Here is a 16,783-nt window from a genome sequence, read left to right as displayed (position 1 = left end):
CGATAAGAGCTGCGATCGATGCCGTGTGGCTGTGCGTGGGCTGCGCGTCAAGTAGGGCGGGCTTAACGTTGCTAAACGCCACCCATCAACCAAACAACGGCCAGAGCGCATGGTTGAGGGCGGTAGATAATCACCGAGTATGCAACCGAGTGTTGCAAACGGGAACTTCGAAAGGCCGAGGGCGCGACCGCGCGCGCGCCTGTTTGGTGTAAATATTAACGCACATAAAACTCATCGATAAATAGCGGCGGTGCGTGAGCATTGGGTTTGCCCAATTCTCTTGTCTAGGGTAGCGCAAGAGGGAGTTTGTTGATTGTTGACTATTTATTTAAATGAAACACATTTCGTGCCTGCCATCAGTTGTCATTCATCTTGGTAGATTGCTGTTGTCTTTTTGGAGAAATAGAGACATTTACAAACGAATTGATTTTGTGGGCATTGTTTGAGATGCTATCTATGGCAATAGGAGTGTTTTGGACTAACGCATATCAGTTTTTTAGGGTGTGTTAAAAGTGGTAATTTCCAGAGAAGGGCACAACCAACCAAGGAATGCTTTTTAGGTGCGAATTACTCATTTTTAATTCAATCATTTGTCCAAAATTCTAGAAAAGGGGTCATCTTGCGAGCCGAGACTTGCTGGAACACTTGTATTAATCCATCCACTTTGTACTTGTCGTAGTTTCATCCAAATGTCATCTCATAATCTAGACCCATCTAGGTCCCCACCCCTTCACTGATGACGCCATAAAACAATCCGTTCCGGGGGGAATTGGAGCCCCCAAAAAGCAACGGAACGCGCCCAGTAAAATGGAACCATTCACCAGTGTAGGCTGCTGCTGTTGCTGCTGATTGAAGCCATCCGAACTTTCTTCGGCTGTAAAAAACAATGGCACATAAAATGGTAAGCGATACGATGCAGCGTGGCCGTACTGTGACGGTGTAATGTTTCCATGCTGCTTCTCGCAAAAACGTAGTAATTTATTTATCTGAACAGTCTGTGGAGGGCGACGGTCCCAAAAAACCAACCCTCCCTGGGCTTAATTCCGGTGCAATTTCTTGCTAGATTAATAGCAGACCAGTGCTTTCTTCACAAATGGCCCATTCACCGGGCCATATTAATGCTTGAAAAAGTTGCTTCCGAATCGAGCTGAAGCGGACTAGACCTCCGGTAAAAGGTTATTGCGATTTTTGGGCGCGCGAGAGCAGATGGACGTTACGGTACTTTGATGGAGGTTAGCACGCCACAACGAATGTCGTAAAGCTTTTACCAGCAAAGCGGTTGGTATGATCAGCTTTAGGTCACTAAGTTTTACCCCGCAAATTGCTTCTTAATGCTTTAACACCGTGCTCTATAACACTAGCTGGACTAATTATGTTGTAAATCTATCCAGAAATGCTGATACTTCTCGCCAACGCGTATCTCCAGAACTCGCGCTTGTTGCTGTTTGCTTAATTATTTAATACAGTCAACCTACGCGATCACCGGATCGCGGCACGAGAACATAATTACAAATCAATCGAATCGATCTCAATCTTTTTGATCATTACACTGCTTCCCAGCACTGCCTGCCCGACGATCGAGGCGATATGATTCACAGCTTAGGCAACACAAAACTCGCGTTTTTATGTCCACCAAGCCCACACGCGGTTCGATCTTGAGCGTCTTGGGACACGCGTTTGTGATGTTATGTGCCAACGTCTTTTTTTCGAAAACGATCACTTCAAAAAAAACCGATCGGTCCTGCCCACGTGATACAGTAATGTTGCTCTTTGACACTCAAGTGCTCGGCCGCGTGGAAAACCGATCCACCGTCCCTCCTAATGAAGCCATGGAGAACGCGCACGCGGATGGTTTCTTGATGAGGGGTGCCCCCGTGTTGATGCTTCTAGGGATTGACAGCTTTATAGCGATGCCGCCACCGCCACTCGCTGTCCCACGGGTGACATTTGGACACAACGGAGTTTGTCTTTTCGATATGCTCAAAACGCTTCCTCCCGCTGGACATGTGCAGATGGTGAAAGATAGCCAAACGCCTGGTAGGACTTCGCTCGCGCGCGCGCACGCCCGTCTACTTTACATGTGTTTGTTTGTTTGCTGTTTGCTTTACTGGACAGCGAGACATGTCCATCACCCTTCGATGTTGTAGGTTGTTCATTCTTTCTGTGTTAATAGAAACACGATACAACAGCATCGTTTTGTAGCCATTTTGGGCAGGCAGCATGTTGTGCAATACGACGTGGTCGTTACCCGAGTAGCGCCACTGACCGTGGCAATGAACATACAGAAACGCTAACCCAATACGGGGACTTGTGCTTTGTCTGCAGATGATCACCGAAGCCGTGTATGAGCGTTATGAGAAGTATGTTTACGAGTGGAAGCGCAACATAGACGGGGCGAACTGCGGCAAGCAGTAACAGAAGACTCAAACTCAAAACTAGCTCAAATTAAGAACTGGTAACGCAAGGTATTAAAAGCGGCGAGCCAAAACCAGACCGTCTAATCCATTTCTCGCATTGTGGAACGGGGCGTTTGGTAGGTCGGGAGACCGGAGCGTAAGCGTTTAGCATTGAAAAAGAATTACAGCTTACCGGTTCGGAAGATGGATTATTTAGGTTTATTTTGGGGCGCGTTTTTGGAGGAGTTTAATTTGGGACAAGGGTAGTAAGAAGAGCAACATCTCAATTATGATGCGCTCGTTAGCTGTGTGGCAGAATAACAGGTTTGTTATGATTGTTGAAGTCACCGTAATGATCGCCATATTTGTAACAACTAAACAACTAAACTGCACCAAGAACGTCACGCAAGAATAACCTGAAAGGACCTAAAAACTTCCAATATTACACGGTAATTGAAGCGCTAGACATTAGAATAAATGAAGATTCCCGTGCTTAGCACAAAAAGCATCCAAGATATAGATCTCATCACTAAATTGGTTTCCCCAGATAATCCAACCGAAGGGAGCACAAAGAAACAAGCGCTACACGATCAACTAATCCTGGGACCAACCATTGCATGCCCCTTAATTCGCCGACACCGATTTTACCGCGCAGCGAATCGATTAACCCAGACACGGACGCGATCAATCGCCGTACGGTTAATATAGCTAGAGCAAAAAGATGGCACAACATCAAGGAAGTGATCATCGTGGCATCAATTGGCGCGCTTTTTTGCACTCTGCACCGTTAAATTGCTCCACTGGAAGGAAGGGAGTGTGGAGGACTCCGCCACTGTCGTCACCTCTAGGTACTCTTTCTGCAACAAGACGCCCATGCTGATCGGCTGTACGGTAACAATCTCGTTTACAATGTCGAACATATTAAATGGGAAGTTAACTGTGTCCCAACTAGACAAAAAAAAAGCCCCCAAGAGTGAATATCTTTACCCCGAATCTTTGCGCTCAGAACTCACGCAGCAAGTCACCATGACACCGTGAAATTGGGCGATCACTTTGAAGCGACTTCTTCAGCACAGACGCCACAAGGCACAAGGCAAAAAAGTTACTTTTGCGTACAGGATGGAAGTCCCACGTCCCAACCCCATTAAGGCAAACTTTGAAGGGGAAGACACCAAGAAGCTATGCCTCAAGCGAAGAAAATCCTTCCGTATTAGTGGCAATCCTTTGCTTGGGACGGCGGACCTCCCAACAAATCCGGTAGCAGATCGCTTGTTGTGTGCTTTTGCTTTCATCATCGCTATCGGATCAACAATAAGGCGAAGATTTTTGTTCAAGTCGTGTTTGCAAGCTTCATCATGTTCTGGGTAGGAGTTGGGAACGATCATCTCGTAGTTGCTGTAGCGGAGGCTCGATTTCAGCTCGTTTGCTCATTATATGGATCGTGCTCTCGCGTGGACTTTTCAAGGCCGTCCATAATGGGTGTAAAAAAAACTATGCTCCAAACCACAGTCACATCTACCGCTGCGGGAACGACACACACACCCGCTCTTGGTGGAATTCCTTCATTGTCGGTCTTCCTCTCTTCGGTAAGCAAGGGAATTTCCAGCCGAAATAATTGGCAGCGGGATCATTTTTACTTCCTGGATCAACCGAACCACCGATCATAGACGCAGATTTGTGCGGTATATTAATTGTGCTGGTCCGCAGTTAAGCACACGAGAGCATAACTGTTGGCACGACGTACAAAGAGCATGACGAACTGGACTGGAGTTCAATCTGATGGACAGACGAACACTATCCATGATCTTGATTTCAGGCACAGGTGGAGATCGAACGTGGGATCACGATCAGCTTAAAAGGCATGGATAATGTTGTACCGGCGATTGTGCTCCTAAATTATCAATTAGGACAGTTTAGCAGCATTTAATGGAGCGATTCGTTCACTTTGTTCAGGAAATTGACGATTCTAAATATATTGCAAATCGTTAATCATATGCTGTTTTAGGCAAGATCGTTTAGAATTAGAATATTACCAGTCAATCAACTGATCGCTTAATAAATGCCAAACATCTCTAAAATATACTGACATTCATTAGCAAAACGAGCGGAAAAAGCGTTATGCTCTATCCAAAATAAACTCCTCTGGCACAAATGGGCACACGCGAGAAAGAGCCGTTTCACATCCGCAAATAATTTCCAAACGTTTTCTATCCGCATGAGAGTGTGTGCAATTCGCGAAGCTAATTTCATCCTCCCTAAATCCGCGGACCCGCTTCCCCGTGCAGCAAAAGCAGCAAAAGCTGAAAGATGCACCGGCGAGGAAGTTAATTAAAACATCATGCGAATAAGGTTTTGCGCAAATGACGAAGGATGCCGCCACACACACGCAGCCGAACCTCTCTCGCTACGAACTGATACATGGCGGAATGGGTGAAACCACAAGACGATGCTGCTGCTGCTGCTGCATCAGTTTCACTTGAGATGCCGGCATGCGAGGCGAGTTTGGACATGATTTTCTCATATTTCATCGATTGGATTGTTGGATGAACGTGATGGAAGACATGGTGGAGCGGAGAGGCTACCGGGGTAAACATGAAATATCAATTTCATGCCGCCACCGAATTCTTGGGAAATTTAAATTGCTGCAATGATGCATCAGACCCTTCCCCTTTCCAAGAGATGCTGCCCACCCCGGAACGAGGCGCGGAAGTAGCGACCGTAAAATATCATATCTTTATTAACAACGTTGCTCTTTCACCTCGTACAGGGATGTTTTATAGCAGCAAGAGGAAGGAGAGTGGGGGACGCTCAAGCTATGTAAATACTGGCGCCCTCAGAATTCGCCCTCTCCGCGTCACAACAAAGCCCTGAAAGGTCCCCGGTGAGAAAGTGAGTGTCCAAACGATCTCACCAATGTTTTGTTGGTCCTTATTCTTCGTGAGAGTTCTCTCTCTCTCCCTCTTCTCTGTGTATTCCCCGATCCACATCCGGGACTGTTAATGAATTGGTTGAACAGTTTTGTTTATTAAAAGCGTTTAGGTCACAAATCGAGCCACCTGCCTGGCTTCCCAACGGGCGGGTATACCTCACGAAGAAGTCCCTTGCCGCTCGCTCGCGTACGATCGACCGGAATCGAAATTCCGCTCCGGTTTTGGGTGACTTGTTCCGGTGCGCACTATCGCACCGGACGCATCTTGGGTGCGCAGCACTTTCTTCTTTGCCCGCAGAAGCCCACCATGAAAGGAGGTGCTGAAAGCCTAACCGTGTAGCCTTTGGACAGATCCACCGAACGGTCCAATTAAATCACCACCGGGGGAAGAAATTATGCATTCCTGCGTGCCAACCGAAAACCTTTAAACGATCACGCGTCCTGTGAGGTCACATGCGCGGTGGTTTCTTTTGCAGCTTCCCGTATGTGTGTTCCGAACCAAATTTCCCAGTGACCACGAGCTCCAAAACTGGATGTCAATTAAAAGAGGTGCTTTTTGTGGGGTTGTATCGAAGATGTGGACAGTGATCGTTTTCGTCGGGCTGATAGCTAAACATGGCACGCCACAATTTCCGGGATAGGCAACGGAGCAGGTCAGATTTTTGTATGTTTTGGACCCTCCCGTTTGGACACAACTTGTTTGCCTATGTCATCGTCGCTTTGTATCGGATGCAGCTCCTGAAAAGACCTGCCTTTCATGCCGATGATCTAATCAGCCATCGTTTTACGATATCAATAAAATGTCACACGCAGCCGGCGCCGGCCGGGTGACTTCATTCTGTGTGCTGTGTGCGAGCATCTGGAGCTTAAACTACTTTAAAATAAACAACTTTATGATCGGTTTTTAGTTTTGAGCCGATCCAATTTCCGACAGATTCGGCACAGACAAGATGCAGTTGACAAATTTGGGTTTTATGATACTCCGTTTGTTATACTGTTAACTCGACTTGGTTGAGGAGTTTGAAACTCTTGTCTGGCGATTGTTTGCTGTACCGAATGGCGTAGGTTAGCGCAGCAAGTGAATATTCACAAAGATCAACGGACGAAGTGATGTGAGAAGGCTCATAAAGATAAGATTCTGCTGCAGAGCCTGTGGGTTGACAGCTACATCTTTACGAGCTACATCTTAAGACATTGCCGATTAGTAAAGACAAATCAGGAAGTGGTAATAAGAAACAAAACACTGCCTCCTGACAAAGAAGCATATTCTCTTATAAGAAGGTCTTTTATACGTATAAAAATATAATAATTAATTGGTTGCATCAAAAGTGACCTGCTCCTGTGCTCACGCTTAACTTTCTCCCCAAAGCCCCAACCAATTTCACTGCTCTTCTGATATAATGACTTATTCTTCTTTCATAAAGGCGTTTTCAAGTAGCAATAGCCCTGTCCGTCAAAATTAGGCCACAAGGTGGTGACTCAAAGCGCGTACAACACAAACAAAGTAGAAACGAACAACATTAACCTAGGCGCCAAGACAAGCCACCAACGAGCATGGGAATGGGGGTTCATCATCTGGTAAAATGTGTAACAGAAAATTAGCCCGAAACCAAAATAAACAACCCGTTCCGTCTGCTTCTGCCCGTTATGGAAATAGCTCGTTAGTTTTTGGAGCTCCACAATCGAAGGAAAAGCTATGCCGTTTGTACGAAGGGCCGGAGGCTTCAACCGGTCTAAGCTCTAACTGATGGCAAGTTATTCGAAGGGCATCATCAAACACACCTGCCGTTGATTGTATTCACCATAACTGCAACATCAAAGTAAATAGACTGGCTGCTCACTGCCGCTTCCTGCCTTTTCGCAGCGCTTCCGATCGCTTGGTTGAACTTTCTAGCGTTCTAAAACCGCCAACGGAAATGTTTCCGAGAGATTTGCTTCCGGAATTAGCACGACCGTTTCTGCGTTTCTGCTTACTGACGGCATGATGATAGTTAACAAGAGACCAGAGATCTAGCATCTGAGTACATAAAACAAGCTAACCCACGACGCGCAAATCGAGGCTTATCAGGTCGACCGATCAGCCGCGGTCGGGAATGGGGAGTTATTAATCATGATCATCAGAGGTTTTGATGCACTGATTCACACACTAAATCTGGACGGATTGTCTTGGTGAGGTGAGGCTTACCAGCCCACTTTGATCCAGTTGCGTTGCCCGCTCGAACAACGAACGGTGGAAACATTCCCGACCAAGAATGGGAGGCTACGCGCGCCTGATGGCCTTCGACAATCAGCGGAGTCCAGTTTCCGAGCCAGTCGGTTCGATTGTGATGCCGGCACTGCGGTATGTGACATCGGTATCCACGACACTGCGAGGTATGATTAATTAGACCTTCCGGTGGCGGTTGGAATCGGAGCAACTACGCCGAGGTCGGAACGTATTGAGCAATCGGCGTATACAGCGAAGCTGCTGAACGTGCACAGGTGCCCAGCCGCTCGCGCGCCTATTCTGTGCCCGATGTACGACATGTAACCGCTTATGGTTACAAATTGGTCATCGTCGTGTCCAGATCGCGGCATCGTCACACCGATTCTTCGGCGCTGCTAAAAGCCTGCACAGCCCAAAGCCATACCAAAGCAGCAATAAATCCAAGCCCACCGGACCTGTCGTCGGCAAAAAAACTTTGAAATTATGATACGGTCCGTGCTGCGTGGAGTGCACGTTTGTGCGGGAAAGAATAAAACAACAACCTGTGGGGGGGAAACAAACCTGTGCCAGGTCACGCAGATGCCCCCAAGTGAAGCGGAGTTTTTGGGCTGCAAGAAAGCTGGCCAGAATCGAGAGTGTCGTCGTATTAACATTTTAAATGTTTTCAACCATAAACGAACAGGCCCCAATTCCCAGCTACGTAGCGAGCGCGACCCGTCCAAGAGACTCACCACCGGTCTCACCTTCTAATAATTACTCGGGTCACGTGTAGGAGTCGGTTCGCTACGTTGCCTTGGCTTTGATCAGTTCCGACTTTTCCGGCCGTTAGCACATCGAAGCACGGGAAGCTCGGAGCAAGCTGCAAACAAGCCCGCAGCAACTCAGCGGGTGTTGATGATTCGATAGAGAACACCGTCCAGCTCGGGTCGCCGATGGGAGTGGGCGTGAAACTAATCACTTCCCTTCGCTGCCCTGTGGCGATTGTTCGTCCATAGAGAGGATCCCTCTTGCGCATTGGTTTTAGTGAGTATTGTTCTAAGCGAGGGCGAGGGAGATCCATCCGCTGTTACACTGTCGGGCACATGATTAGCATAATAATGTTTACAATCATATAATACAATCAACGGAGAGAACGGTGCGTTCTTCGAGTCTCGGCGGACGAAAGTGGTGGGAAAAATACGGCGTAACGGAATGCGACCTGTTACCGGGAAGTGAGTCCAATTAAAGTGTGTGCTACATCATTTGTCGTACACTTCAACACTCGCTTACAACACAATCAGCTGATCTGACCCCCACGGTCCATGAGGTACTCAACACGGAACTTGAGTAGCTCAGAGTGGAAGTAGCTCTAGCTACGATAACAGCAAAAGTGACACATTAAGATGCTCTTGACCGGCTTGTTCTACTTTCTTGACGTCTCTATTTGTCAGACTAGACTTTCTATTTAGGAATTCCCGGCGTTGGTTCATAAATCATCAACCCCAGACAGTAACGGTTGAAGATTCACTTCAGTTTGGTTTGAGGATTATTCATCCATAAGACATAAATAAGCACTAAATTCGTCATCCAATGGATGCAAAGTACGACACAACTGAATGACTTCTACATGACAAATCATACTTTCCAAACACGAACACCAGTGAAAGACCTATTGAAATCCCTCACCAACACTCCAACCAGTGCAGCAGCAAACCTGAAGAACCGTTCCCAAGTTCCCAACGCATCGTGCAAAGGTCGTACAAACGTGCTCTTACTCACCTGTTTGGATTTCCGGTCACGTTCATGCGTAGTTTCCGTCTTTGATTGCTGCATTTGCTGCTGCTGCTGCTGCTGCTGCTGCTGTTCTCGCCGGTTGCAACTGCTCAGCTGCGTCAGCTTCTGTATCGTCGACTGTTTACTAACATTCCCACCGAAGCTGACGCCAGCACTGCCCGCCCCGACTGCCTTATCGGTTCCGGTTGGACGCGCCACGGAAGCAGAAGTCACCGACCCATCCTCGGCACCATTTTTGGACGCACTGCCGGGGACGACAACGAGCGATTTACCGTTCGGCTTGCGGGTACTGGCACCGTCAGCCACCGCCGCCGCCGCCTTATCACTCCCAAGCCCACCGAGCCCGTGCTGATGCATCATCCGGTTTAGCCGGCCAAACAGACCGATCGATTCCCGCTTGGAGGCTTTGTCGGCCCCCAGAGATGGAGTGGCGGCAGCGCCGGTTGCCTTCTTTACCGGCGACAGGTTTATCTTGATGTTTTTCAACGGCGAGTGGCTGCGGGGCCGTATCTTGCGCGCGTCCGACACCTTCTTCACAACGGCCACCGGCGTCGTGGCGGATGGGACGGGACTGCCACCGGAGGACACTTTTGACGGGCGCAATCGACTTAGGTTCATGTTTTCTACTCGCTCGCGCAAACTCACGCGCCCTCCGATGGAGAAGTTCGGTTTGGCGGCAGTGGTGGCGTTGGCCGTGGCGGTGACTTCTTCGGTGGTGGTCCGATCCGGCTTTGACCGCTCTTTGACTGCGGGAGTCTCCGGTTCGGACGACTGTTTCTTTGGTGTGCCTTTGGTGTCGAGCGAGTGTCGATGCGATTCCAGTTTCTGCAACGCCGCATTGAAGTCTATGCTGCGGTACCAGGTCTTGGTGCGTTCCTTGCGCGGGCTGGGACTGTGATCGGTCGAGCGGAGGGTAACCTTCTTCACGGCCACCGTTTCTGCTAGCATCGTTTCACTAATGTAAGGCAGACTGACGGGGCCTTCCTCCTCGTCCGCGTGCCGATCGGACGCCAAACCATCCCGTTGATCCTCCTCGTCCAGAAAGGGAGCCGTTCTTGGGCCGTTACCTTCCTCCTCTTCGCTGTAGCGCGTCGTCACACCACGATGGGGCGTCCGTTCACTAACCAGGGGCGAGGGCACATAGAACGTGGGTTTGGTTGGTGTTGCCTGCACGCCGGAAGCTGTCCCGGGTGTCCCCGGTACCTGGAACACCTCCTGCACCGACAGCGCTCTCCGTTTGCGCAATCCCGCATGTATGCGGTTGAACTTACTCCTCAACAGCTGCTGCACCTCATGTATTGAAGACTTCTGGCCCGGCAGACGCATCGACGCCGACTTGAACGTCTTCAGACTCGGCAGCTTGATCTCTTTTGCGACCTTTATGCCACCATTGCTCTCCTGGGTCGGCTCACTGCCAGCCTGCACTGGTCGCTTCACGTCCGACAGCTCGTCGTAGTACTGCAGCTTCTCGGTGCGGAAGATCCGGGGCGGCGGCGGTGCCATGTTGTCGCACATGTTCTCGTACCGCTGCACGTTGTACTCCCAGTCGATGCTGTGCGCGCTGCGCCGCTGGGGCGGATTCACGTGGATGCGATGTGCGTACGTCTGGTGCGCACCTAGACGCCACAGCTTGACATCGCTCGGTTCGTGCGGAAAGTGCTGCCAGTACTCGTCCGGGGGTATGGCTGGCGGTGCCCCGATCGTGGAGGAGGATGAGGCCGATGCGGACGAGGAGCTTGAGTGTCGGAGCTCCCAGTTTTTGGGATCGTAGCCGGACGCGAGCGGTGGCGGACCGTCCAGCAGGTGACCGCCGGGCAGCGGATAGTCAACGAGCGGATGATGATGGAGCTGATGCTGCTGCTGTTGCTGCTGCTGCTGATGATGCAGATGACTGTGGTGAAGATGATGGTGGTGGTGGTGGTGGTGGTTGTGGTGCGGATGGGTGGGACCTCGCGGTGGCAGATTGTGGTGGTGTGCTGGTAGATGTAACCCGTGGGGATGGTGATGATGCCCGTGGTACAGCGGATGATGGTGGTGATGATGTTGGTGCGGTGACGGCTGAACCTTTGACGGGTTGGTGAGTGCGGCACGGGGCGGTACCGGCGAGCCGGTCGCAGTACTGATGATCTGATAGTGACCTGGATGCTCGGCCAAGATGAAGTTGGTGTCCGAATCGAGCGAGGCCGGCCCGGAGACTGACTTGAACGAGGCGCAGCGGCGTCGTAGCTTGCTCCACTTCTGCAAGATGCCCGCGGAATCTGTCGGAAGAGGCGAGGAATAAAACAACGAGCGTTATTATTGAAATTAATTGACACGCCCGCTCCCGCTTCTCCCTTCTCTTACACACAGCACACGCTCTCTTTCGCCTCTTAGATGTGTCTGCGTTACGCTTGCTTTTTCTTCGCCCCTTTTCAGGCGCTCTCGGGAGACACGAACCGCCAAGATACACAGATTCAAGCGCACACACCCTAGCCCTTTCGAGATGTGAATATGACTGACTTTATTTGTTTGGATTCCATGTGAACCACCCAAGCTTCATCGTCTCAAACGACGAACCCACACATCCATCGGGCAGTGTTTGTGTGAAAGAGAGAGAGAGAAGGGCAAAAACGCATCCGTCCCTATTAGAATGCTTCTAGAGGTGCATGTGCATCTCACAGTGGCGAAGGGCGATGCCTTTGTCGACGCGCTGGGTGACGATGCACGCGGCGTCTCAAAGGCTGATGATGGTAAGATAAATGATTTGTTGCTTTATTAACTGATGACTTGGGCGAATCGAGGAGGGCACTCACAGCAATTGCACTCAGCCCGATCACCAATGCACGAATCGAGAGCTAAGTAGTTAATTAGATTCACTTCATTAAGCAAATACGATGAACAAATGCCGATCGATGCTACTTGAAGTGTGTTGGAGAGCAGCAAGAAGCAGCTGCTCAAGCCGAGAAAAGGGCTGGGCTATTGCAATTGCGTCGGTGGACTTATGCCCGAACGTGGCCAAAAATGGTTCGCTGCAGCATCGCCGAACGCAACGCCTGGGCTTGGGCGAATATCAGGGCCATCATTTTGCGTGGAACGGGTACACGGGTGCGCTAGTCATAATTATATTTAATTCTAACACGCAGAGCACTACAGAGCGGAGCCTCGGTCCGTAGGCTGCACAGATGGCTGAGAGGGTGCTTTTAATTGATGGTTGCAGTGAGGGTCAAATGACAGGGAAAAATAGACAGCATAGACATTCCAAAAAGTCTGGTGCAGGTGCAAACGGGGGTTAGCCTACGCGAAAAGCTACAGTGTACAGGTGGAAGGTCGTAGAAGGCTTTTGGGAGCTAGTTGAGCTAGTTGTACCTTTGAGCTATTATAGTAATTTACAAAATTCTTTGCCTGAAGGCTAAAACTGTTCCGGCAGATCAGCCTTAATCAAACTCAGATATTGATACATTTATGTAATCTTCCTGTTGGCGTCCCAGGTGTCATATTGTGCTTTAGCACCTAATTCTGACTGACTTCTAGTCAATTTTTATGGTAATTCTGTGCCATGATTGAAGACTTTGCTTTGATTTCCTCTATATGCCTTTGCCAAAACGTAAAACCTTAAACCGTACAACCTCCGCACGCCACCGCCAACATCAACATCACCGACAGTCGTGAACGTGCCGAGTGTATGATTAGTCACCTTAATTACCATCACAAAGCATCTCACACACTACGCACCGGTACCTGTTGAGGTGCAACCGCAAACCAGTCTCTAATGCCCAAAGACTTCGTGCGTTAAACTCGTGATCCTGCGCTTGCAGACGCGTTGTCTACAACGGCTCTTACCGGTGACATTGGGACGAAACGATCGCGAACCACACGACTAGCACTCCAAATCAACACCACACCAAGCGCAAAATCCACTTGCCAGACCGAGAGGCATTATCGCTGTCGGGTTGCTACGGGCAAGAATGCACTTCTCAAGCGCACTCCTATTGCCGGGTAACAATACAATGAGCAAATAAATAAGCAAGTACAATCACACACACATAGAGAGCGCTACGTGCATACACTCTGAACAATTCACAAATCAATCAGGTCGTGGGCATGCATTTGCGACGAAGATTGGGTTTGTGATTTTTTTGTTACTTCCCTCGCCTCCCAGACGACCACGCAATTTGCATAAATTACCGCCGATTGGCGCTGGACGAGGTTAATAGTGTGTTCGGTTCGGAGGGCTCTTGAGGAAGATGAACTGTTGCAAGCTAGGTGTTGGTGAATATTTACACTACACTGATACCTCCTCCCCGATCCTCGACTGTCCGACATTAGGTTCATGGTTGGAAGACGACTGGCTGCTTTTTGATAAAAGCGCCCCGTCAGCTCTTTCGACGGAAAGCAGGACGGACGTGCTGTTTATGTTTACTGGCTTTCGCAGATCGCAATAATTTGCGCCAAGTGTGCATATCTTGCGAAGATGATGATGATGCTGATCGCCATTGGTGCAATGAAGTACCCGAGTATCATCTTGCGTACAGACAGATTGACTTAAGTGGATAATAGTGTGCGGAATGTCTTGCGCAATAGCTGCAATCCAACGTTTAGGGGAGGTGAGTATGAGACCGTCCAGAAATTTACTGTGGGATTTGGACGAACGCCTTTCTTAAGTTGAAATTATTCATAAATCTTACCAAAGTCCAAAAAAAGCCAACATCCTCTGCAAAATCGCTTAATCTGCACAACACATCCAGGAACTCGTAAACGTCGTCACAGAGAGTTACTTATTCACGCCATAACAGAGGGCGAGTCACAGTTTGAACTTGAAAAGTTCAAACTAAAACCTGTCTCCAGAGCCACAAACTTCCATGCTTTTGACACCTCGCTTGGACGGTTAAAACAGTACCCGTTTGTTGTTCTGATTCTCATGCAGGCACGATAAGCATCGCTTCCTCGCTCAGTCGGTCTCTTCCGGCAGCAATTGTTTAGCACAGTGGAGTTAAAAGATGCGCCTCAAAACGCGATTTTTTGGCACTAGACCAACCAGAGAGGAGGTGTTCGCGAAACTGACTAGATCTCGGTTTAAGTTAGCGCCATTGGAAGCGGACATGGACAACAGTTTCTGTTTTTTTTTTTCGAGATCTGTTTCTTTTCCGTTGAATGCTTCTGCTTTGTGTCTGACTCATAACCAGCTGTACCGTTGGTCTTCATCAGCTGCTACCGCGGCTTTACTAACACCATGCGCCCTCCAAAAAAGGGAAAGACGCTAATGCGTCCACAGAGGCTTGTGAACAAAATCGGTGACAGTTGTTCTTGGTGTCTCACAGCGTTGCCGAACAAGCTGGACGCTTTCCCGACCACGTCCAAATAATGAAACCATTTTCGCTGCACTGCTCGACCTCATTTCTTCGATTTCGCACCTTTCGGGATCTCTCTCTCGCTGTTTTATTTGGTTTTTATTTTAATTTCAAGACAACGAAACTAAAAGCGATGCGGGACACAACCAATCGCGAGGATCTTGGAAGCGGTCGCAATTAAGCGCTAAGTTGCAATTACCCTAAAAACGAAAAGACGCCGGCTCTGTTCTAGCCGTATCTGATTAGCCTGAATAACACAGTCCTGTTGATGGCCAGTTTTTCCATTCCTTGCCCTGCGCTGTGCGGTGCTCTTCTCAGAACAGAATCGGGGTCGTCGCTGCTGTCGCTTTGATGCTTTGGGTCCGTCCGTCCCGTCCGGAAGTACCCGTCAAAAATGAGGCTTTATTTTGATCGGCTCTTCTAAAAGCCTCCCCTACTGCTGCGACTGCTGCACGGCAAACGTAAACAAAACACGCGTAATGCAGCGTATGCGAGAGCTGATGATGATGACGACGATGAAACAAACATCCCAACAGCTGTTGGCAGGGATACTGCGCAGGATACGCACTCTTTGATCAGTTGCTCTGGGTGAGAAGTGCAATTAAGCGTGCGATGCGTATCGAACGCGCAGGCGCACTCATATCGCAAAGGGGAATATGGAATCCCTTTCGACAAGGGACGCACCGCTCCGCTAATGGGGTGCGGCATGTAACACGCGTTTTCAGGCTTTGTTTTCGGCATGGTTTTCCCGTCCGTGACCTTCAATCGTGGCGTTTGGCTTTGTGGAGGGGACCAACCGACGCGTCTGATGCGACCTAGTCTTCAGTTCCACGGGATGATGTGTGCAGCTCTAGGGCGTCACCCTCTCTTCCTCTCATTCTCTCTCTCTATGTATGTATCTCTAAAACATAGTGCGCACAGCTGCAGCTGCCCAGAACCGGAATCGGACACACTTGGGGTAACGTGCATGTTTTTATTTTCCTCCCCGTGGACTGATTGCACCGCACCGTACTGTTTACGATGCGTGCTCATGGGATAAAGTCGCGATTATGATTATTTTTTCGGCAACATAATGCGCATGGAATTACATGTTCGCACCGAGAGGGCACAGGCGAGAGAAAAAAAGGTGTGCGCGGTCCCATGCGTACCTCCGGGGATGGATGGTTTGCAATTAAATTTTGATTTCGACAACGATTGCGACTGCGTTTGTTGCTTTTATGTTGCGATAGTATCACCCCTAAGGCGGTGTTTTTGTTTCGTTTTTCCTCCGAATGGTTTCCTAAACGTTTCCGTATCAATTGCACTGCCCAGGAAATTGCTGTGTGGACGGATCCCGTTGGTGACCGTTAATTTTGTGAAGTGCATTTTCGGTACCGGAATAGTGGCAATTGCGAAAAATGTAGAGAAAAAGGGCAAGCACGTCCCTGTGCGAAGGGTCATTTTTGGCGATTTATGGCAAGCGAGAAGTAGGGAGTGCACAGAGCCGGCCGTTCTAGATGACTGCCCACCGTTTAGCTTGGTTGTTGTTTAGCTGATTAAATTTTATTGTTGCATGCCGAACGAAACGAATTGTTGCGGTTTGTGCGGTGGGAATTGATGTGTGGGCTGCAATTACGGAGGTGGGAATTGGCAAACGATAATAAAACATATGGCCAACGAGGGGCGATGCTCTACCGATGCTCTTTTAGCTGAGCATTGGCTGAAGACATTGTTCTTAATTGGTTTTGGGGTTTTTGGAAAATTTATTGTCTTGTCTTCGTTTGAAGTACAAAATAAACCAAATTTAAGTAGAGACTAATGTACACCATTTAAAACAAAAAAGAACGAAATGTCACTGGTTAAGCTGTTTCCGTTTACCCAAAAACCTCTTCCCTAACCTAACAAACAAGCAAAAAAGGTTTACAATCAAGCCTCGCCAACTCGTCCGCAGTTGTGGTTATAAATCAAATATTTTGAGATGTTACATTGAAAACACAAACAGGTTTCACCTTTGCTTCGTGTGTGTGTGTGTGTGTTTTTTTTTTACGTAAACGGCGTTTCGTGAAAGACAAACGAAATCTTACCGCACCGAGCCGTGGTCGCTGAGCGGGCGAACGTTGAACTTCGTTGAAGAAAAACGGGTGAAATTAGCAAACATCGTATCAGCGATCGT

General features: G+C 48.9%; 1 protein-coding gene across 4 annotated transcripts in view; it reads right to left on the bottom strand.

Annotated features, from left to right (window-relative positions):
• Positions 1-16,783, bottom strand: part of LOC120957008 (uncharacterized) — a 58,824-nt gene that overhangs the window by 4,532 nt on the left and 37,509 nt on the right. For all 4 annotated transcript variants that reach the window (XM_049609323.1, XM_049609326.1, XM_049609325.1 and 1 more), the window contains exon 4: positions 9,290-11,562. In XM_049609323.1, the coding sequence (XP_049465280.1) occupies positions 9,290-11,562 (2,273 nt within the window). The remainder of the gene's footprint in view (positions 1-9,289; positions 11,563-16,783) is intronic.

The sequence above is a fragment of the Anopheles coluzzii genome, chromosome 3, assembly GCF_943734685.1.
Source record: "Anopheles coluzzii chromosome 3, AcolN3, whole genome shotgun sequence".
Classification (NCBI taxonomy): domain Eukaryota; kingdom Metazoa; phylum Arthropoda; class Insecta; order Diptera; family Culicidae; genus Anopheles; species Anopheles coluzzii.
Note: the sequence above shows the minus strand (reverse complement) of the source record. Positions and strands in the feature narration are given on the sequence as shown.